At 41.0% G+C, this 23101-nt stretch overlaps 1 protein-coding gene across 2 annotated transcripts in view; it reads right to left on the bottom strand.

Annotated features, from left to right (window-relative positions):
• Positions 1-3603: 3603 nt before the first annotated feature.
• The window catches only part of tiparp (TCDD-inducible poly(ADP-ribose) polymerase), a 40817-nt gene continuing 21319 nt past the window's right edge, over positions 3604-23101 (bottom strand). For both annotated transcript variants that reach the window (XM_081372905.1, XM_081372904.1), the window contains 4 exons: positions 12375-12561; positions 10910-11097; positions 8050-8325; positions 3604-4627 (listed from right to left, as the gene is read on the bottom strand). In XM_081372905.1, coding sequence (XP_081229031.1) covers positions 4180-4627; positions 8050-8325; positions 10910-11097; positions 12375-12561 — 1099 coding nt within the window. In that variant the 3' untranslated portion in view covers positions 3604-4179. The remainder of the gene's footprint in view (positions 4628-8049; positions 8326-10909; positions 11098-12374; positions 12562-23101) is intronic.

The following is a 23101-nucleotide window of genomic DNA, read 5'->3' as shown; positions in this document are numbered from 1 at the left end:
ATGAAATGGAAAGGATAGGAAAGGGAATGCCGCCAACATGTTCAGCATCTGTGAAATTCAAGACTGAAAGCATCCCTGATAGCTTCCACATATGTGTGCAAAGCCTTTAAAGTTTGCTTGAAGTTGCCATCTAAATGTGGACAATAGCCTTCATTAAGGAATGAGCAGCTGAGTCCAAATATTTGACTCTCTGTGAGTGTGTGGGAAATGTACGGCTCTAAAGAGTTTGTATTTACACAGATGTGCATTTCCAAATTATTTATTTTATGTGTGTTTAGTGTGTCAGTAAACGTGTTTTGATGGGGCAGTTTAATTCACACGTGTTAATCAGGTACATCCTGCAAAGTATAAACTGTTTTTTTCCCCAAATGCAATGAATCACATTGTTGGCATGTTGATCAGCCCTGATTCTTGTGATAACCAGAAACTGTGATGCAAAAGTCGACTCTACCCTGCAGTTTTATCTGCAGAGATCATTTCCTTTTACGAGAGATGCTCCGAAATGCAGTTCCGCCCTGATCCTTTCCTCTCAGTGTCCATCTTTTTTCTTTCTCCTGGTCTATCTCTCTCTCTCTGTTCCAGCATGGTCATGGGCGGGAGGGATGAGTGTTATGCACACACTGGTGGGGCGTATGCATTCCTGTAGGGCTCAGCATCCTGTTCCTTTCGTCTCCACCTCCAGCACCAGTCTCAAGCTGTGCGGCACGTACGCTGCCCCTGGCTCTACACCTCCCTCCTCTTTCATACCCTTCCTCTGGGCATCCAGCATATTCCAGAACCTCCCATTGCTCCAGTCAGGGAAATGTTACCAGGGGGCTTGTCACAACCAACAACCCTGCCCAACCATGAACCAAGTGCTCATGACGATGCCTCTTTTTTTTTTTTATAGTTTTATGGTGTTTTTTCCCTTTGTCGTTACATTTGGGCTGCTTAGAGCTTCAGACAAAAGGGAGCAAATAACATGACAGGACAGCACCCAGCGCGTTTAAAAGACGTCTAATATCCGTCCAAACACAGCCTAGACGTCTAGGCTAAAACTAGACAAAATTTGGGCTGTCAGTGAAAATTTAATAGACCATAGCCCAAGAATAGACTAGCCATCAATTAGATAACAAAGAAATGAAATGAGTGTAGAAATGAAACCAAACACCTTGTAATCACTGTTGACTTTGCTTACATCATACATCTCGCAAGTTGTTTTAGCAAAAACGACATGTAATCAAATTCAAGGTTATTTAGGCTTGAAGTGGGTTACTCATAGACGGACTATAGTTAATCTCTAGACGGTGAAATGACGGCTTGCTGGCCTAGTAGAAGACCCTCAGAATGAAACTAAATTCTTATGTGATCATAAAAGCGTTTAGTTTCACTCCCGAGATGTATGCGTGTTCAAATCCATCAGGCATTAAACAGGCTGAGATCTCTTTAGCCTCCTCACGTTTGCTCCACCTGTATACACTATCAATGAGCCTCCCTTATCCACCTCTTTCCTGTTCTCCATTCTTCCCCCTGTCCTCGACTCGCCTTGCCTCCCACCCTAATCCTCCAGATGGAGATTTTATGAGAGTACAGAACCAACTGAAAGCACAGACTCCACAATCTGCCAATAGAAGCTGAAACAGTACTAAATAATCATCATGAATGTAATAATGTTTCAGGACAGCTAACTAACTGAGTGAGCAATTCATTCACATGTCTTCCACAACAGCCAAGATTTACTGAAGCGTGAGTAAGTGAGCTATCAGCATAAAGCAGAGCTCTGGACTTAGAGGTACTTGATAACCTGTTGGCCTCTGGATAGAGCCGCTATATATTCGTCAGTCCAATTTAGACTCCTATCAAGTTTCTGCCTTGCAAATGAGTCCATTCCTTGATAGCACTGGTTCTAAACTCCCTGCTCCCCGTATCTACTTCATGACCTACTCTAAAATCCAATAAAAGAAGCCCTAAAGAAAAGTGAATGAATGACTCCGTCAAACTGCCAAGCCCTTCAGAATGCTCTTTCCCCACAAGACGAAAAAGAGATACAACAGGAGGAAAAGGGAGCTAGATATACGAGATGAACTGGAAGCGTGCAAAGAAGAAATCCAGGAGGAAAATCCTAAGCTTGACCATGCATGGAAAACTGGCTGTTATTAAAGCCTCCTTCTTCAGGGCAGAAAGCAGAGGTCATGCAGAGCAGGGTTGGTTTTAAGGTCACGCTAAGTTCAGGGCACAATCTCCTTCCCATATTTGGGCCGTCCCTGTTGCTCTTAAGGGCTTATGGCAGAAATTTGAAATGATAAAAAAAAGTGAGCTGGAATGTTCATTGGTTGCAGCTGGGCGTCATTGGAGCAATATGGAACTGGGTTGAGCAGGAAATACGGGGATTCGAGCATCATGGAGCTCTCTGTGAGCTCTCTCTGGTTCCCCCGAGCTTAACCCTCCTCTAAGAAGCAAACAAGAAGTCAAATATTTGAAATCAGCATTAGAAGTCAAACATCTGAAATCACGCACATTCTTTGCCTGTCTCTTCCAGACACACCTTAAACAAATATGTGTCTCTCCGATGCGAGATTTAGCAATTATTTAGCAATCTGGTAAGGAGGAAGCGTCGTAGAGAGAGCGATTGCTTCTTGTCATCCACTGGTAAGTTATTCAAAAGCTCGCGTCTTTGATTGCAGCTCTCGCCTCTAGAAACACAGGCTTTAGGGGGGAAAGGTCAGGGGGAAGCTGGGAGAAAGGGAACGGTTAGTGGGGAGAGAGGAAGGGTAACAGACTGATTCCTGTTTACAGGGTCGCACCACAGCAGGTTGTAATCAGTGCCTTCCCTTGAGGGGAGACCAGTCTTGCCTTCTCTCTGCTGACAGTCCTTTCCCCCCACAATCCACTTCAGTTGTTCCAGCCCCCAGGACACAAAACGATAGGAGCCAGTGATAATTCCACAATGGAAAGACAAACAGCACCTGGCTTTTGTACGGGTTCCAGAGCTGTTTGTCGAGCAAACTGATGATGCACTGTGAGTCAATTCAATCAAAATGACTCATCGTGACACAAGTGTGAAGATGTGTATAGTTCGGAGTGAGAAACGAAAAAAAGGGTTGGAAGTAGGGTTGGGTAGCATGTGATCTGGCCGGCTCCCTTCTCTTTCTACTACCCTGGGATTCATTAAGCATGGAGCTTAGGAACCCAGAGTCCTCTAGAGAGAAAGGGCTAGAGAGAGAATGGAGCCGGTTAAGAGAGCGAGAGAGAGAACAAGCTTAAAGAATAATCATATCGGTTGGTTGATAAGAGTGAACCATTCTGTAACAGTTAAATCCCTGCCGTGAAATGTTTAGTAGCGTCTGACTTAATTCCCTTTCACTTCTCTGATGAAAAGACCAGCTTTGTCTAGCACTGACTTTTTCCTCTGAATGCCTTCGATATTGTGTTTTCAACTCGACTAGATGAACAAAGGATCAGTCTCTATTTTCTTTTTCACGTTGGCTCCGCCCACGCAGCGATGTCATGTGAATTGTCAGATAACCACCGGTTATGATTAGAAAGGTCAGAGGCAAATTTGGTCAGTTGTTGTCAACTGAACGTCGCATATGAACAAACAATCAAAACTTCACATCAGGTACATTCTCTTTAAATTGTTTTTATTTACTTGTTACATTGACTAACATAAATAAACAATTTATTTATGAACAAAAGGCACACAGTTCAAATATAAACAAGGAGAACATATTTACAACTTCGAACAAATAGCAAGTATGGAACGTGAGAATGGCAGCAATGGGAAAACGGTGAGTCTTTTGGGAAAAAAGAATAAGAATGTGAAGCTGCAACAACAGCTTATGAGTCCGAACAACGAGTCCGAATGGCAAGCAATCGACGGGCCTCTTACTAAAGCGTGTCCCGATCCATGGTCAGCCAAAAAAGCCACTCGTCCACACACACTAAAATGTCCAACACAGAGGAGGGACTCCACACACACATACACACAATCCCCATTTGTATTCACAGGGGTATGAGAAGATGGGCACTGAAAGGTCGCACAGAAACCCTCACACAGGATTGAGGGTGGGAATCATATCCAAATGTATCCCATATGATCCATGATTTCCATTCAGAGTGCCGGCGCACAACCACTTCCGTCTCCTTTCGAACTGGCCGAACGTGCGCACGAGTCTCAAGTCTCCAGATGTGCAGCGCTCTTCAAATAGCCACTGTATTGCTCACCTCTTCATACTGAATGATGAAGTATGGATAGCTCTGATCATCGTTGAAGATGACAAAGATCTGTGGGTCCATCCAGTTGTCCACGCAGGAGTCGAATAGGTCGCTGGAGGCGTCTCTTGGATTCAGAGGGGGTGGTCGGCGCATGGAAGGGTTGCCCACTGTGAACTTGCCTGTCAACACTTTGCCCAGGAACATGTAGTGCACACCGCGGGGCGAGCGCTTGGAGAAGTTGTGGGAATAGACAGCCTTGCGCGCAAAGTAGCTGCCTTGGCCGAACATGGTGGCGTGCTTTCCGCACACGCGTGGGTCAAAGTTGTGCTTACAGATGCCGTCCACCACATCTTGGGACGTGCCGTGGAACAAGTGACGTTCGTTCAGCATGCGGTCCATCTCAGACATGCGACGTGACATGTACTCCTTCTTCCTATGAAGACAATGAGAAACAGACATTTCAATTAAACACTGATATAAAAAAGGCAAGACAAGTAAGAGGACAAAGGAAAGACGGAACAGACAAAGATTGTGTAAGAAAACCTGGATTCAAACCAGTTGGCCTGTAACTTTGTTAAGAACTGCAACATAATACATGGTTTTCATTCAATTGTAAGAACTATAATTTGATGCAAGCAAGTAGATGAATGATGTAAATTAAAAACATGCAAAACATCAACTAAAGAAAGCGTTTGTTACAACCTTCTATCTAGGACACCTAAAAAAAAGTTGCCAGCATTTTTGATAATTTTCACAAAAGTTTCACAGCCCCCAGAATATTTTGTTGTATGAATATCTGAACATATATCAAAGGAAAGAGGAGATCCTCTACTTTTAAACAAAAACCTGTTTTATTCTAGCCTCATACGTTTTTATCAACACTTGAATGTGGGTAAGTTTCATAAAAAGCAACATTTTGAGCAAAAAGCTGAGAAAAATCACATTTTTGTCAAAGATTGCGTCAGGATCGGATTCAGAACGATGATCAAAACACAGATAGAGTCGATCGAATCCATCAACACACTCAAAGCTTCACAGTCCTGTAACTCGTCCTGGCTCGACATTTCACTCAGTAACATTAGGCAGATTTGATTTATATGCGGTTTAAAGTTAATGATCACGTTATTTTACATATGCATCTGATTACATATGCTATGGCTTGTTTCTGCTTCTTCTTCACATGTGTTTTGATCTGGAGATTCTCTACTCTTTCAGAAGATGTGTAACAGCGCCCCCTACCGTATAACAGTGAAAACACAGAAAGACAGAAAATTCCATCAATGGCGGGGAAAGAGTTAAGTTGAGATTGATAAGCCGACAGTCCAGTCGATAAAACACTAAAACTAAAATCAATCATTGCTGCAAGTGAATTTAAGCATCACATTATAATGCATAATATTTTGAAATTTCCTAAAGATTGCTGTTAATTACGCAAGGGAAAACATATCCTATTCCTTTCCCTTTACAACTTCATGGCTAGGTTGACAAAAAAGTTATTTTTTGAACCCTGATGTCAACAGTTACAGTATGAAAACTATTTAAAAAAAAGTTTCTGTTTGCCAGAAGGCAGCTGTCCTCGCACAAAAACAAGAAAACAAGCTGAACTTTTGAGTTCTCAGCCTGTCATCTGGTCAAATGGAAACAGAGAAGTGAGAGGGTACAGAAAGGGTGAGTGAACAGATGAGCGCCAGGGACCCGAGTGAACCCAGTCAGCATTAGCCCGAGTCTGTGCCTCTATTGTTGTGTGCCGAGGGGAAGCGAGGTCAGCCTGGCTGAGAGAGATTCTCTGATCACTGACTGACCTCGTGTGACCCTACAGACACCGACTGACACGCTCGCGGGGAGCAGCGACTCCGCATGCGTCAGTGAAGACATCACTCGTGTTGTTTCAGCTTCTCCTTTCATCTCCTTTACACCGAGCCATCAGTCTGATTCGTCCTTTCTATTACTGATGCAAACAAATCCGCTTTCATGCTGCTTACCCAGTGACATTCTCTCGCTGGCCAACACCCTGGAAACACTCCGACTATTGTACAAAAGATCTTCACCTGCACAGGCATATGAACGAACACACCAACCTTTATTCCTTCAGCTCTCTTTCCCAGGCTACTACAATAGGTGCTCGCCAGGAACAACTAATTGCTGGACTTTGAGAGGTTCATTGCATTGAATCTTTGAATGATATTCTAGAGTTTTGTTTGAGACACGTAGGAGCACGTAAATAAGATAACCACACCTATATATTCAGCTCCCAGCGATATATAGGATTTCAGATTCACTCATCACAGAAAAGCCAAGAAAAACTATACACGGATGTTTTGCATATTCTTTATTTTTTTTTAAATGTTTTACAGAATTTGATTATGTTACTATTTTATTATACTTGAGCATATATACATAAGTATATTTGTATGTGTCCCCTTTTACCTTTCTTTTTTCTTATGTTCACTTAGTATACTTGTAACCTTTTGTTGTGTTAAAGGATTAGTTCACCTCAAAATTAAAATTTCCTGATAATTTACCCACCCCAATGCCATCCAAGATGTCCATGTCTTTCTTTCCTCAGTGGAAAAGAAAATAATTTTTTTGAGGAAAACATTTCAGGATTTTTCTCTACACAATGGAGTTGAATGGCAACCAGAATGTTGAAGTTCAACATTCGACTTTGGAAAGGTCACGCGTCACGTCATCTTTCTAAGTTATTTGTCCGTGTACTCCGGTTCAAAAAGGTAGGGAAGGGCGAAAATTTCCATCTCATTTTCTCTTCCAACTTCAAAATCATCCGATATCTTTGTTTTAATTTATTATTATTATTTTCTTCTTTTTTTTGGTGACCTTTCCAGCATGATGACGTAATATGTGGCGCGTCGCAGACCAGCAATTGTGGCAAAAGACGAACAATTGTGGTTAAAAAGTGTATAAATTTGATTTATTTTTAGAAAATGACCGATCGTTTCACCAGATGAGACCCCATTTGTCAGCTGGGATCGTGCAGAGCCCTTTGAAACAGCACTGATTTGAACTTCAACATTCTGGTTGCCATTGTGTGGAGAAAAATCCTGAAATGTTTTTCGTAATTTCTTTTCCACTGAGGAAAGAAAGACATGGACATCTTGGATGGCATTGGGGTGAGTAAATTATCAGGAAATTTTCATTTTGAGGTGAACTAATCCTTTAACTCGTATTCAAATTTAAAAAAGGAAGGGTTATATTTAAGGGTTTTTGGCTTGAAAAGGTTTGAAAACATCTATGCTAGACTTCCAAGATTTAATATACCTAATCTGTCACCCTATTATCATATTTATGTCCAATGTGCATTCAAAGACAGCAATCACTCCAGCGATGCGTTTCTAGACACGCTGAAATATGCAAGGATTAATCTAATCGGTCGCGTGATTCAGACGAGTCAGCGGTTACTCACTCTTCCTGACTCAGCCCTTATTTGTGACCTATCATCCGCAGCTGAGAGGGACGAAACCGTGTTTCCATGTCACTATCTTATTAAAGTACACCAAGGCTTCACCACTCTCACTCTCTTCCTCTCTACATGTTGAGAAGTTCACCTCATGGATCTACCACAAAAACACAGCTGTTTCCGACCCACAAAAACCTAGTAAGAACCGTTAGCGCGGTTGACACCTAGCATTGTGAATGCAAACGTCAAAGCCTCAAAGACTTGTGCAGCGGTGGGAAAGAAAAGTCACGTTACAGACGTTTCTGAAACACAGATCTGCCAAGATAACCTTTTATTGTCTGTCTTCAACCAGTCTGTAATCTCAGTGTTTACTAAACACTGCTTTTGGCCATGCACACACAGTCTAAACAACGTTGCACAAAGGATTATTTGAGACACACCTTTTGTACTTCTCCCATAGGAAGGGGTTTTGGACACGGAGAATCTTCAGGATGCGGAACTTGGTCTCGGACACGGTCTTGTGGAAGAGGCTGTAAACGGTCCGGTAGCTGCGGTCATCCCGGGACACCGGCACCTGCAGGTAGTCCTGACTGGTGTTCATGGGTAACCAAGTCTCAGGGTACACTTTGGAGGGAGTGCTTGACGTCGGAGAGAGAGGCTGGTTTCCAGAACTTTCCAGGGAGGAGAGAAATGTTGAGGAAAGGCCACCGAGAGTCCTAATGAAGAGAGGAAAACATGGGGTCATTAAGAGATTAAGGGACAGATTTACTAAACAGGGCAAGTTAGCGTGAGAGAGTAATTCCCAAAAAAAGTGGAAAGACACACGTGATCTACTGACGACACGCAAATGAAAGAGCACAGATGCAACCGGATTGTTAAATCGTTAAATAATGGTGCAAATACTAGTAAATTGACTAGCGCAAACCATAGTAAATCACCTTGCATGATTCATTTAAATATTCATCTGAAAGGAAAACTCCAACATATCCTACAAGGTCCGCCATAATTTCCCTTGCGTGTTTTTAGTAAATCCTGACAGTAGTTTTGTAATGTAATTTTAAATATGATAAACTGGTGTTTTGCCAGATGAGAAGTTTATCTATGTATCATCTTTTATCAATTTTCTTGCTTTTATTTTGTGATTATTAAAATTCCTTTCTGTGCAAAGCACTTTGAATTACCATAGTATGTGAAATGTGCTGTAAAAATAAACTTGCCTTGCCTAATGCTAAATGAGGGTTTCTATGGCGAAAGCAGTTAAGCAAATCTGGCCCAAAATGATGCAACACACAGAAATAAATGAATAGAAAGAAGACAGTTGAATTGTGAAACTAATGGCTACAGAAATAACTTAAGTGTAGCTTCTGCATTGTATCAGTACCTCACGAGAGATAAACTGGGAGAAAGGTCAATTTAAACTCGGAGTGTGTTTATGAGGTGGTGGTTAAATGGAGGTCAGGGCTCAGTCCTGTGACTCAATATGGCACTTGTTATCTAGCAGGTGAACGTTATCCCTAGCGTCAGTGTGACTACCTTATGAGTCATCCGTTAACTTTTATCTTGCGCTACCTTCCTCTCGCGACTTGCTTCCTGGTGCAAGAACTGCAGGAATTCACCAACCATATATTGTTGAGAGGCATTGTTTGTGTACAAGCGAATGGAAATGAAACGAGGGCAATCTTATTGAAGAGATAAGCAAATGCTTTTGGGAAAGGGTCTGTTTGTAAAGAGAGTGTGTGTGTGTGTGTGTGTGTGTGTGTGTGTGAACGAGAGGGAGATTTATGCTGCTTGCTGAGCGTTAACTCAGGCAGCGGTTCGGCCAAATTGTCAATCGCAGTAATGAGTTGCACCCCTGCGCTCGGGACAGTGTGTTCCTGACGCCGCAGGACCCTTTAGATGGGCGACAACAGGAGCAGACTGATGGGAATGACATTCCCTCCTTCTCTTGCAAGTGTGAGAGCGTTAAGATGGATAGCATGTCTGATTTAAACATCAGTATCAAAAAAAAGTGAGTTTATTTTATTTTCATGAATCAGTCTTTATTTGATCAAAAATACAGTAAAAACAGTGAAATATTGTTAGACTCAAATTGCTGTTTTCTATGTGAATATATAGTAAAATGTAATATATTCCTGTGATCAAAGCTGAATTTTCAGCATCATTACTCCAGTGTTTAGTGTCACATGATCCTTCAGAAATCACTCTAATATGATGATTTGCTGCTTAAGAAATATTTCTGATTATTATTAATGTTAATTATTACAATTTTAGTGCTACATTTTTCTTTGATGAAAATAAAGGTTTCATTTATTTGAAACCAAAATTTTTGTAACATTATAAATGTCACTTTTGATCAATTTAATTGTCCAAAAATTTTACACACATTTTGGAAAGGTATAAGTAGATACAAATTTTTATATTGGTGGATACAAATTTTTAAATATATATTGCTATTCATACTTATGTTTAGCAATGTGGAAAATATGTATTTATCTTTAAACTACTTGGTTAAAATGGGTTCGGTCCTTAAAATTAGTTTTTAGAGCAAATACATATCAGGAGATATTCTGAATATTGATATACTAAAATATTAACATATCTCGCTCAGCCCTGATTCTGATCCAATAATGCTCGTGGCGGAGGCTACGGTTGGACACATTGAATCTATTGAGAAAGAAAAAGTAAAACCGAGGGAAAAGATTCAAAACTGCTGTTCGCCTTCATTTAGCTTTAGGGGAACATACAGGGAAAAAAATATCCATAATTCTCTGACCCTTAACAGGCCTGAGTGACTTAGTAGATGTAAAAGATGAAAGACAGCACAGGAAAATGTCACCAGAACAAAAATTTGACTTTCATATGGTCACGTTAAACTCTCTCCCACCGAGCCTGACAGGTCAGAAACCCACTCAACCCTCTTACATCTGCTGCGTTCGGTTTCTTTCTCAGTCCCTGTAAATAAGCACTCCAGTTATGATTCTCTCCTCATGACTAGCCTAGGCCACAGTCCATGTTCTAGCGTTAGGCAAGTATGAATATTATGTTTCTGGAGGCACATGCTGCTCTTCAAGCAATTAAAATGAGATACACTTTAAATCGGGAGTCGGATATGTGTTCTCAGTGAGGAGTGAACCACTTGCGTGTTATCTTGGGGTTTTGGAGCGCATCCAGAGGACTCTTTTTGAAAAACAAACTCATTTTTAACCAAAATGGAGGCCAAATTGGTTGTTATGGGACATTCAGTGTGAAATCAGGGGTGTCTAACAAGAGATTTTGCGGCTCTTAAAGGCAGATACTCACTGGAGGTAAGGCGTGAGCATGATGGAGGACCGGAACAGCGGGCGTTTTTTGATCTGCCGGCGGAAACCGAAAACAGCATTTTGCTGGAAGCCCTCGCGGATGTTCAGGATGTACTGATTCTGCAGTGTGATGAAACGGACCTCCTTCAGACCTCGACCGCTCGCCTCCTCGATCAACCGAACCACCGGCTGTGAGATGGAGAAAGAGGGAGGAAATGAGTTCCACAGAGAACAACAGCACACTTACATGCGCTCCAACTCCCACACGATTCATCCGGAGCACTGGTCAGAATGTATCCATCATAGGAGATTTTCACAGGAAATAAAAAGCTTTGTTACCAAAGGAACGCTTATGCAATGCTCTGATTTCAGGCACTTGTGAATAGAACAGGACGTCTTCTCTGGTGTGTGTGCAAGCCGGTTCGACTTGAGACACACACACAGTCACAAACTCATACACGCACACAAACACACACACTCACACACACACACACACACACACACTCACACACACACACACACACACACACACACACACACACACACACACACACACACACACACACACACACACACACACACACACACACACACACACACACACACACACACAAACACATGCCCACACAAACACAGTCACACGCACACAAACACACACACTAACTCACTCACACACACACACACACACACACACACACACACACACACACACACAAACACATGCCCACACAAACACAGTCACACGTACACAAATACACAAACTCATACACGCACACAAACACACACACACACACACACAAACAAACACACACACACAAACACATGCCCACACAAACACAGTCACACGTACACAAATACACAAACTCATACACGCACACATATATACACAAACAAACACACACAAACTCACATTTATTTGGGAAAAACAAATTCACTAAAAACAGTTATATTGTGAAATATTATTATAATTTAAAATAAGTGTTTGCTATTTTATATATTTTAAGATTCCTGTGATGCAAAGCTGCATTTGTAGAAGCCATTAATCCAGTCTTCAGTGTCACAGAAAATCAAGATTTGGTGCAAGAGAAACACTTCTTATTATCAGTGTTGACAATCAACAGTTGCATTGCTTAATCATTTTTATGGAAACCATGATACCTCGAAACCTTGGACCCCATTGACTTCCATAGTATGGAAAAATAATACTATGGAAGTCAATGGGGTCCATAAACTGTTTGGTTACAGACATTCTTCAAAATATCTTCTTTTGTGTTCAGCAGAAACTTGAGGGTGAGTAAATGATGACAGAATAAAACATTTTTGGGTGAACTATCCCTTTAATGCATCCTTGCTGAATAAAAGTATTCATTTCTTTCAAAAATTTTACTGGGTATTTGTACATATCATTTAATTGTTTGCTTATTTAAATCAAGGAAGAGAAAGAATGGATCAGATTGGCGTCTCACCTCTGAATATTCCCTCCAGCCGAAGTTATCTCTACAGTAGTACTTCCACACGGACAGGCAGTCGGGGGTGGGGCTTGTGGTTGTGGGCGTGGTTTCAGAGCTGGGGGGCGTGGTCAAACGCCGGACTAGGTCAAACTCCAGGTCACACACTCGCATGGCACTGAAGTCCAACGTAAACACTCGACCGCTGTGCGTGAAACAAAAGTAAACACATGTAAACACACAAACCTGAACACATCACAAAATAAAACCAGTTCCCAACAGCTAATAACAATCTGTTCTTGAGCCATGAACTTCCTAGCCCTCTGAAGAAAAACAACGTCTTACACCTAATTTAATTTCCACAAAATACCTTGGGCTTATTAGAAAACTCTCCCTTGGTCTTTGTGTTCTTCAAATACTGAAAAATAAAGGGTGAGATTGTCCTCCAGACAGATGGGGGAGGAACGGTGACCCCCTGACCGACCCCTGCGTTTATACCCCGGCTTTTTAGGTCACCCGGCTCGCTAATTAATGCCCTCATCGATTACACTTACTCTTCAACACAAAGAGGATTTGAGGTCAAAGGTGAAATGTCTGGGCAAAAGTAGTTCCAATAATGCCCAACCCACATTCAGACTCAGTTCTACCAGTGGAAGAATAAGAGGCCAAATCATCTAAACATTCGCAAACACACAACCAAATTGCTTCTATTCAAAGCTAGTCACACACATCACAAACCACACATCATTAACTCTTTCCCCGCCACCGTTTTACTATTAAAAATCCAGCCAGCATTTTTGATCATTTGCACAAAAGTTTCACGGCCCTCGGAATATTTTGTTGTAAAAAACTGTCAAAAAAACTTTTATTCTAGCTTGAATACAGGTAAGTTTCATAAAAAAAGCAACATTTCAAGCAAAAAACTTGAAGTCGATCAACACACTCAAAGCTTCACAGTCCTGCAGCTCGTCCTGGCTCGACATTTCATTCAGTAACATTCGGCAGGTTTGATTTATATGTGGTTTAATGTTTGATAATCGTGTTAATTTACATGTTAATCGCTTGTTTCTGCTTCTTCACATGTGTTTTGATCTGGAGATTCTCTACTCTTTCAGAAGATGTGTAACAGCGCCCCAGAAGCCAGAAACTTCTGTCAATGGCGGGGAAAGAGTTAACAGGTTCCTGAGAGGTCAAATATGAAACACCACAAATTATTATTTGATATAACAACGAGGAGTGAGAGAAGTGATAAAACAAACCCTCTCTCTCAAAGCACACCAATAAAGGTCAAAGACCCAGGCAACTGCTGAGTGTACTAGACCGAAACTGCCCGACACACTTAATATCAACACAGCAGAGAGTTTTGGGAGCTAATCTCAGACGCACACCAGAAGGACACGGCGCTCTGGCAGGATGGGTGGACTGAGGCCTGAAAGAAACACTCGCAAGCGAACGTGGCGGACAGACGGGAGGTAGACTAAACACTGGAAGTCCAGAGCACATCATAGCAGGCCGAGCTGAGGGAAGATCTCAACAAACTCAACAATACATGTACATAAAATACAATTAAACCGCAAGAAGCCACTTGTGAGCATTAACAAGCCTCCAAAACATGGCATTAGCAGACTAAACATGAGCACACTGAGCCAAAACAATCTCTGTCGCAATACATTGGAAAAAATGAAAGCACTATAAAATGCTGTGATGATCTCAGTCCTTTTTATCGACTTTATTTTATTGGTCAGTTTAAATTTGGAGATATTTTGGATTCTATCAAAACCAAATAATTAGAGCTGCACAATTCTGGATAAATTGAGAATAGAGATCACGGTTCTGAACAGACGACTAAACAAAATAACGTCATTTACTAGAGGCTCTGACAAAATGCAGACTGCAGTCTATTTGAAATGTTTTATTAATTTGAATAAATGATTCAATGCCTTACTCATAAATACTCGTTTCATTACTGGATGAATCAGCGTTTTTGAAGGAAACTCTTGACTGAATGATTCAATGGCAAATACATTTTTAACAGTCACTTGTCGCCACCTACTGGTGTAACGATGTAAGTGCTATAATTGTTATTTGAAGTGTCAAGTAACTTTCAAAAGGCAATTTACTCGATTTTGATTGCTGTGTTTATATCCGAACTATGAACATTTACCCCAGTACTTCTTTGATAATGTGAATATTTGCAATACAGAAATAATGATACTGTGTGTGGTTGAAAAGACTGTTTGTGAAGCTGTTTTTAAAAGAAAACTAAATGTAATAAAGTAGTGAATAAAAATGACCTTGAAAGGGCTTTAAACTAAACAATTTACTTTTTTTTCTTTCGATTTTTTAAATACGACCTGGATATTTCTCAGTGAGATCCATCTGAAGGAGCAAAGTGTGCTGCCAAAACTGTCCTCACAAGACAGATGGCACAGAAAAGAAAGAATCATGCTCACACAATGTCCTGCTATCTTTGAATTCATGCCAACAGACACCAAATCTGATCTAAATGCATGACAAACAAAACCAGGCCCAGACTTCACATGCATGCAAGTGCGCGAGAGAGAGAAAGAGGGAGGAAGATGCTTATCAATGCTGTTTTAACTGACCTACTGAACTGACTCAGCGAACAAAACCACACGTATGCATGAACCAGCCACTCACACACACAAAATGCTGTCTTCATGAAGTGTGAGAGGGTTTTCCAGCAGTCCATGCCAAAATTAAGCCCAGTGTGTAAACAAGTTAAATGGTTTACTTCATCCAGGAATTAAGAGCATGTCATCAATTGCTCAATCCAAACCCATATGACGACTGGAAGTGAATAATGAGGATCAGTCGGAACTGACACAACACTATTGTATTTGCTTCGTAAAACAAGATTAGCACACAAGTCACTTGTTTCAGGGGACTAGGTCATGGTGTTTTTGTCATTTTGGCCCTTGTTCACTTCATTATGTAAAAAAAAAAAATCACAATTTCACAGTAAGCCATACAGGAACAACTTGAGTAAATTACGACAAAATTTTCATTTTAGGAAACTACTCCTTAACGATCCAGGCCCTAAAATCTCCAGCATCTACAAGAACAGTCCTCGCTCTCTTTTTCTGAGAAAAACACACATTGTGTCCTCTCAACTGGAACACCATGGGCTTCAATCATCCACACCCAGAATCGCTCTAAAGCAGTGTGTTCGGGACAGCCTGTCTTTCACAGACCGTTCCGGGCACGCAAACACACATTCTGCCCTAGCGAGTGGTCTCTGGCTCAAAAACCAAAAGGACGGTTCCCCGAACACAGCACTTCCATCAGAGCCAAGGCACCAGATAAAACCAGACTTTGGCATTTGGAGGCATTAATGTCCTTCAGACCACACTAAATCTACACTTACTCACACATCCAGTTGCTGGGGGACAAAATCTAGATTGTTTGTGTAATCTCACATCTGGAAAACATTCATTATCTTGTCGGGGGGGGGGGGGGGGGGGGCAACATGGGGAGAATGAAACTGACGGCTCACAAACACGGTAATTGAAACACACAAAACCTGAACATCTAGACAAAGAATGTGAAACTATAAGCCTGAAAATGTTGAGATACGTCACCTAAAATGTCTTTGACACAAATGAGACAATCTATGATTTATAGGATGAGGATAAAGCTATAAAGTGGACTGCATCCCTCCCTAAAAATCCTACTTAAACTGGTTTAAACTGGTCTAGGTGGTTTGCCAGCCTGGCAAGTTGGTATTTATAATATGGTTTAGCTTGTCATCCAGTCTATCCAGCTAAAAAGTGGCAAAACCCCTCTAAAAACAAGCCAACAGACCAGCTGAGCCAGCGAACACCAGTTTAGACTCGTTTTTTTCACCTCAGCTCAGCGTTATTTTAGTATTATTGATATACTAGCAGTATATAAATTACAATTACAGATTTGAAAAGTTTTACACTTTATTTTGACTATACTAACTATATTGCAACTACATTAATTCTCATTAGAGACTGTTAGGTTTGGGTTAGTAGAATAAGTTGACATAAACTTGTAAAAAGTTAGTTATAGTCAGTAGAATGTACATAAAAATAAAGTCTTAGCAGATATTAAGCTTACGATCTACTAATACTCTAATGACTGCTAGTTGACATGGAGTTGCAAAGTTACTTATAGTAAGTAGAATGTCTAAAGTGGACCGTCCAAATAATGTGTAACTAGTTTTAGTTTTTAGTTAACAATAATAACAACACTGGCTCAGATAATTTGGTCCAAATATTTGAGTTGATAATGAAATCTCAGAATTTTAAATTGAAATTGGTACGTTGGCAATTCTTCTAAGCACAGTATTACGCTCTTCTGAGACGAAAGAAAGATTATCGGGGTCTTTGTCACAAGAGAAAAACATGAGAAGCAGGAGATGATGTGTAGGAGTGACAATGGATTTACTTTTGTGATTATTCTCACCTACAAGAAGTGCAAAAAAAATAATCTTGAATTCAAAAGAGCTGAGAATATGAAAAGAAATATCATAAAGTAAAACAACAACAACAATATTATCAGATCCACTGGAATTTAAGCACAACATATCTGCTCTGAAATAAAAATGCCGTCCCTTACACAACAATTGCTCAGTAATCCTTAAATGCAAAACTCAAAGTGGGGCTGATCTGGAGTTTCTCAACAGAAATGAGTTTCACAAGCTAAACATCCTTGTGCAGGAATCAGTGTGTTGCTCTCTGTTTCGCTCCAGGGCGTTGCTGACTCATGCTAAGTCATCTGTGCTCGATACACAAGCTCAGACAGTGCCAACATCTCCTCTTCTCTTCTCTGGGCTCGGTGACCGAGAAGACGAACGCTGCACTCTCGTTCCACCTGTCCTTCTGCATCTAAAGCAGGCGCACACAAAAGACATTAACGAGAACGATGGCTATCGCGTCCCGGAGTGAAAGCGCATGAGAGAAAACTGGTTTGGGTAAATGAAGAGGCTCTTTATGAAAGTTTCTTTCTGTTCTTTCTCTCTGCAACGCTCGTTCTTTGTCCAGAACTCTCTGCTAGTACAATGAGGTGTGATGAGGAAAGAACAGGGCATTCTGGGAATAAGGAGGTTACAGAAGTGACTCCACAGAGAGCTAAGACAACATGAAATAATAGAGCCTAGATGATTACACAGTATCTCAGAACAACCAGAGCTCTCTCGCAGCTCCATTTGATGCGCAATGTCATTTATAACGTCATTTCTCAGACCCGATTATCAGGCGATCTGGCGGTGGGAAGTAACTCGGCTTACATTTCACTTTAACATGAACACATGCGCATTTGTGTAGTGCTCCGCTTGTGTTACCTCTTTCATTTGGATGTGCATCAAGGTATGCGATACCTAGCACTCTGTGTTTCACCGCAGCACACACACACACACACATTCGCACCGGCTTTCCTGACAGACTAGGTTTCACAGTAGCTCACCCACACACACTTTTTTCAGACCTGGCATGCCAAACCCAAGTCGGCCACCTGTGCACCGGGTAACCATGACCACCATTATTCATGACGGGCCGAGTAATAGAGTGGCGATAACAATAGAAGTATCCCCACACACACACATACACAAAGCGCGGTCAGAGGATGCTTCGATCCTCTCATTCTCTCTCCAGCACTAACAATAACCTTCCATTCATTAAATTAAGTGCAAGGACTGATTCCCTCTGCGCTAATCAGCACAACCTACTTATGATGAAACCACGGGATTTTCTAGTTTACATCGTAATTCTGAAAGTGACAAGCGTGCAAGATATTCATATATATATATATGGGCAGGCAATAAGCAGGATGGAGAGACTGTAAGGAAAAGGCAGAGGCCCTGTTTAAAGCTGGTATAGCATTTGTTTTGGTCGATCGGATCACAGGTGGACGACGCTAAATACAGGAGTAAACGGGGTCTAAAACATTATGAGCTTGTCCACTTTCGACCACTTCCAGAGGTAGTCAAAAACACATTGCTTTTGTGGTCATGTGTTCAAACAGACGTCTACTCTCCGTCTACTGACCTAATGCGTAATCATTATGAGAAGAGACTAGCCAGACGGGATTTAAACTTGGTCGGCTGGAGACCCAAGTTTGGTTTGACGATGAAAAACGTACCAAGCACAATGTTCTCTCACCATTCCTGATGTCTAACACACAATCAGTGTTCGGCTGGTCTTACGACCGTCAGAGCAGAAACTGATGCTCTCTGTGTATCCATTCACATTCATATGTAAATTACATGAGCTTATTTCCTCCATTTGATCAAAAGATCTGAAAAATCGTACATTTATCCGGCCTCCCCTCGAAGAAATCAGGACAGATGTGACTGAAAGAGGACAAAAGAAACGGATTAAAACACCAGGGGTCAGATTTACAAACAGCTCGCTCCAGCTTTGCAAACCCTCTTTTGGCGTTAAAAAAACTACTGTCAGGATTTACTAAAGACACGCAGTGAAAAATTATCACTGAAAAGTCGTGGACAGGGTTATTTTTGCGGCTGACCTTATTGCATATGCATTTGTAGGAGTTTCCCTTTCAGACACAAAATGTATGAGAGGAGAGTATTTAAATGAATTTACTAAGGTTTGCGCTTGTCAATTCACGGGTGTTTGCGCCATTATTTACCGCCCAAAAAAAGCATGTCTTAAACCAGACGCTACCTGGTATATTGTGTTGGTCATAATGGAAATGATCTGACTGCATCTGTGTTTTTTAATATGCGTGCCAGTGGATTACGTGCAGAACTTTCCACTCAACGCTGTTTTGGAATTGCGCTCTCACGCTAGTTTGCCCTGTTTAGTAAATCTGGCCCCAGGTGTGAATGGGAATGTGTCTCCCTCGTTTACTTGTGATCCGATCGACCAAAACTTAATACCAGCTGTAAACAGGGCCTGAGAGAAGAGAGGGGAGCGGTTGATAAGCCAGTTTCTCCTCTCTTTATCTCTTTCTCTACCTGTGAGGTGTAGTCACGGGTGAATAACCTGTTCTGTTCTTCCTGTAAACCCTGCTAAAGCGCTTGAAGTCCCCCTGACCCAATCATGAGGCAGCGTTCATCATCACGGTGACCGTGACCTGTAACCGCCTGATGATTCACCGGAGTCAGGCGCTGAGATCAGCCAGTGCACACACACACACACACACACACACACACACACACACACACACACACACACACACACACACACACTCATTTGACTAGACTCTGTGAGATGGAAAAGCGTGAGAGCGAGAAGTATTCAAAAACTCTCTATCCAGTAACATTAAAATGACCTTGAATAACCTAAAACGGAAATAATAACATGAAAGGTCAGTATAAAGGTAAAAGATTCAAAGTTTTGAAAGGTCAAAGTATTGACTAAAGCCTGTGCAAGAATGCAAATGTTTTGCCAATGCGCAGAGAAAACGGACCGTGCAACTGCTATCTGCGTTATGAAGTGCTTTGAAACGCAACACCACGTGAAATAGATAATAAAAAGAGAACTGTTTTTGTTCATGTACTTAGAGAATGTTTCAGGTTTTAGTTTCACAATTTAACAACCATGTACACAACCGCATTTAAATGAAGGTTGAAATCCCCTAAATTATTCTTCTGTCTGCATACACAAAAATATGAGTCAAAAAAATTAACAAGTCAGATTATCACTAAAAAAAGATTGATTTCACTACTTTTACAATTGGTTTAGTTCAATTTAGCACACACTTTGCAAATTTCATTTTGAGAAACACTAGAAACCGTAAACATTTTCAGAGAGCATGCTTAACTGTACGATAAAATTATAATTTCTGTAAAAAAAGAAACTGTGTGTACAGTAGCGACATTCAAGTGAAACGGATTATAAAGTGCAATAGCCAGGATCCGGAAGTAAAAACTCAGATTTTGAATGATATCGTATAAACCTTTAAATGCAGCCCTACTGTGAGCTATGAGGTTGTGAATCAATGGCATTTGCTTCTGTTGAAGCCGTAAGCCTGCATTATTTCAGCTCATTTAAAAAGTAATCGTGTTTAACAGCGGAAATCCTGGTGAAAAGCTACATTACCCATGATGCTGTACAGAAGATTCCACCAATCAGAGAGCCAAAAAAGCAACACTGTCCAAAATATTTAGCTCCGCCTACTCCCTTTAATGTAATCAGGTCGATCTCTGTATGCTCTCAAAATACTGAAATGTTTGTATATATATGCATATATATGCATATAAAATTTAAATATATTGTTTTTATCCATGTAATCAACATTTATAAATGAGTAGTTTTATATCTCTCCATCGTTTTGTAATTGTTCGCAGTACTTCATAGGATTATAGTTCTTTCCCTCACTAAAGCCGTTAAGTACACAGTCAGAACCTTTGTCTTTTTGTCCAATTATCAAAAACCTTTTTGCTTCAAATTAAAGTTTGTAATGTTGTGATTCACCACGTAGCTGATTGGCTTATTCATCTCTTTAACAAAGACTATTTTATAATCCCTAAGGGAAAAATTTATGAAAAAAAAAAACTTCCGGAACCAGCGCCACAGAAAAAGGGGGCGGGGACTGTTGAACTCTATTGAAAAAGAAAAAAAACGAGAGGTGGAGACTTGGTTTTATCTGGTTGTTGATTGGATGGAGATCTGAATACGAGCTTGCAGTCTATAGTATGAAAGGGGTGGGGTTTAAGCCGACTAAATGATTGGACAAGTCCTGCTTATGTCACCAGAAGACTTTAAGGATTGAGAACAGTGACAAGCGTATTTAACCGCTGAGCATGACCAAACTGAATCGCTTTTCGGCTTCAGTTTAACTTGCCCAGGTTATGCCAGTCTCTCGTTATCCAGCACTTCTGCAAAACAGGGGAACTCGAGCCCAGCTGGCAACCTACAGTTCTGCTTTTCCGAAAGCTAAATCACGCTTCTGCTGATTTCACCAGCTTTAAACGCACACACACCCACCCAGGGTACTGAAGAGAAACCGTGCTAAAAGGGTAAAAGCTAAGGGGAGGGAGGTGGCTGAAAGAGCGAGCCAGAGAAAGGGAACGCATGAAGTGTGAAGGATTAGCAACCCTTAAAAACGCCACTGAGCATGCCCGAACCCAAGGTCTGTGTGGGGATTGGCATGTTCCACATACAACCACTTCTGAGAGACACGCTCCAGTGATTAGCCTTTAACCCGTCACCCCGTTCTCTCTTGGCACATATACCGCAAACGCCAGTGAAAAGGCACCTCTGGGCCAGCTGTGGTTTGCTGTGTCAGATGGAAACAAAGCAAACCAGATCCAAGAGGAAAGAGAGAGATATTTCATATTTCTACGCTCTACTGCTCCTCATTCCAAAGCACCGAAACACAGTGCGATCTTCCTACCTTCTTAATCCCATAAACGTAAAACAACTAATTTTTACGTGCTCAGCTTGAGCCGCCCGCATGCCAGCATTATTCACACCCAGCACGAGCGTCACAGTCTGAGAAGAATTAAACAAACACACACACACTCACGTATGCACCTGATCACACACTACCCACCCTGAGATAAGGCAGTCACCTCTGCGGGTGGTAAACTCAGCAATGAGACAATCAGCAAACAGATACTTCCAAACACACACAAACACATACACAATGACACGCAGGGCAGCTGGTGAAGTCGTATCAGTAACGTGCAAACGCCTTTTTTACGGTTATTTGCTGTATACACACTGAAACAGGCAAAGCCTCTAACTGTGATGATATTAAAGGGATAGGTCATCCAAAAATGAAAATTCTGTCATCATATACTCACTCCAAACCTGTATGATTTTCTTTATTCTGCAGAATATACAGTTTTGGACCCCATTGACTTTCATTGTATGGACACAAAAACACTAAGACATCTTTTCTTTTACGTTCCACAGAAGAAAGAACGGTTTGGAACAACATAAGGGTGAGTAAATGATGAAAGAACAAACCTTATTGGTTCTTCTGGAAGCTTGAACCCCATTAATAAAGCATGTTTGACCTTCCAATCACCATATTTTATGCGTCTTTCCTGTGTTGAGCAATGTTTATTTGTGAATAAAAGTCTAAATGAAATCTGTTCATCATATAAAGCAACCTTCTGAAGACTTGGATTAAACTGCGTGATTCATATGGATTTGTTTCACAATCAATTTATGAACATTTTAAGCATGTGTAATAGTTTTTCAGTGTAGGGACGGAAATCAGGTTTCATTAAAAATATCTTCATGTTTCAAAGATGAACGAAAGCCCTCTGGGTTTGGAATGACATGATCCCTTTAAATCAATAACAACAATGGTTAAATGTTCAACCAGGTGACTTCAGGACAATGCATAGCTTATATTGGCTTATGATTAAGCATTTTAATCCCACAATGCACTGACTGCAGACCAAGGAAAACTATTTAACAGATGACTAATGACACTTGAAGTTGAGCGGACAATCCGACCAAAATATATCACTCCTAAAATAATCAATGAAACTGTCTATGCTATCTAGTTTTATTGCGTTATGGAAGGATGCACCAATCACTGAACTAAAATAATCAGGTGCGAATAGATATTTCTGGCACAAGCGGATTGAGTAAAGATGCACAAGCTTCCATGACACACACAGGTCCAAAAAACAAGTGCTATCTTTTAGTAATAACTTGATATCTACACGGAAACTGTGCAGTAATAAAGTCTCTGAGTGACAGCTGATTATAAAGCGGAAAGGGCTTTCCATTCTTCCTCTTCAAGATGGTTAAGGGAATGCATCAACCTCAATC

Source organism: Scardinius erythrophthalmus, assembly GCF_964197995.2.
Source record: "Scardinius erythrophthalmus genome assembly, chromosome: 8".
Lineage (NCBI taxonomy): Eukaryota > Metazoa > Chordata > Actinopteri > Cypriniformes > Leuciscidae > Scardinius > Scardinius erythrophthalmus.
The sequence above is the reverse complement of the archived record's forward strand: the minus strand, read 5'-3'. Positions and strand labels throughout refer to the sequence as shown.